Source organism: Tribolium madens, unplaced genomic scaffold, assembly GCF_015345945.1.
Source record: "Tribolium madens isolate multiple individuals breed KSU strain unplaced genomic scaffold, Tmad_KSU_1.1 Scaffold_7;HRSCAF=85;Tcas5.2_LG10, whole genome shotgun sequence".
NCBI classification, from domain to species: domain Eukaryota; kingdom Metazoa; phylum Arthropoda; class Insecta; order Coleoptera; family Tenebrionidae; genus Tribolium; species Tribolium madens.
In genome coordinates, this window is record NW_025401050.1 from 10,031,035 (window position 1) to 10,032,216 (window position 1,182).

General features: G+C 38.2%; 1 protein-coding gene across 1 annotated transcript in view; it reads right to left on the reverse strand.

Annotated features, from left to right (window-relative positions):
* Positions 1-1,182, reverse strand: part of LOC123009589 (alanine--glyoxylate aminotransferase 2-like) — an 11,140-nt gene that overhangs the window by 2,826 nt on the left and 7,132 nt on the right. Inside the window, exons 3-4 of the mRNA XM_044405997.1 lie at positions 819-1,053; positions 312-405 (exon numbers count right to left, since the gene is read on the reverse strand). Of these exons, the coding sequence (XP_044261932.1) occupies positions 312-405; positions 819-1,053 (329 nt within the window). The remainder of the gene's footprint in view (positions 1-311; positions 406-818; positions 1,054-1,182) is intronic.

A 1,182-nucleotide genomic window follows, 5' to 3' on the forward strand; every position in this document is an offset into this window, starting at 1 on the left:
TTCTTATAAAAAATTGCCTCCGGATTTCTTTCAATCAAAAAACAATGTAATACATAGTTGCATACTATATTTTTTCAGTTATTATAAATTTATGTAAAACTTATTAAACTTTGACTTTTCTTATCTAAAACTGACTCAAGATTTCTTTCAAAAAAAAAAAATAGTAGTTGCATACTATATTTTTTCAACTACCATAAATTTAAGTAAAACTTCTCAGACTTTGACATTTCTTATGCAAAATTGTGCCAGGATTTTGAATCTGATATTACATTTTTTCTACGACTAATAGTTTTGCTATTATTTGGACTTACCACATGGACATGGTCTTTTTGTGGCGGCCCACCAGGAAGATTAAACTTATAGTGGGAAATGTCAATCAACGAAGTCAAATGGCCATGGTACGCACTAAAAAAATACCAGATTGACCTGACCTGACCTAACTTAGCCCCACGTGACCCACACAATACAATATTTAAAACACAAAAAAAATCCAAGTCGGTCAGTTGAATTAAAAAAAAAAAAAGACAAAACACCAAAAAAAACCACGAAAAAAACCACTGACAGACTTAGATTTTAACAATGATAATTTCTCCACACGTGGATCGCGTCCTATCCTTAGACAGCCACCTGGGGCCTTCCCCGCTCTTCGTCTTCATCTGTAAACACGTGTTAGCTGTAAGAAAAAAATGAAACAAACTCATTAGAAACACGTCAAAAGCACACAATTGGGATTTATGGTAATGAGAGTTTGGGTCCGAGTCCACGGGCCTGTAAATGATGGTGGGGGTGGGGTGGGGGTCAAAAACGAAAGCACTCACTGCTCCAAAGTGATGATTTGGCGATTTCCGGTGTGGATTTGGGCGAGACGAAGGGCCAAGTCGTTGGCTTCCGAACCGGAATTGACGAAATAGCAGACGGAGAGCTTGTCGGGCATGGTGTTGATGATGCGTTGCGCGCAGAGGACGATGTTGTCGTGGAGGAAGCGGTTGTTGGTGTTGAGGATTGACATTTGACGGCAGCCGGCCTCCACCACGGCCGGGTGGCAATGGCCGACTAAAAAAATTTTTTTGTCTTAGACGATTGAAACTGAGTCTATATTAGATTTAAATTTTTGTAGAACTGAAATTGACTTTACTCAAAAACATTATCTTCTAGTCTTAGTTTCAAAATTATGAAACAGAA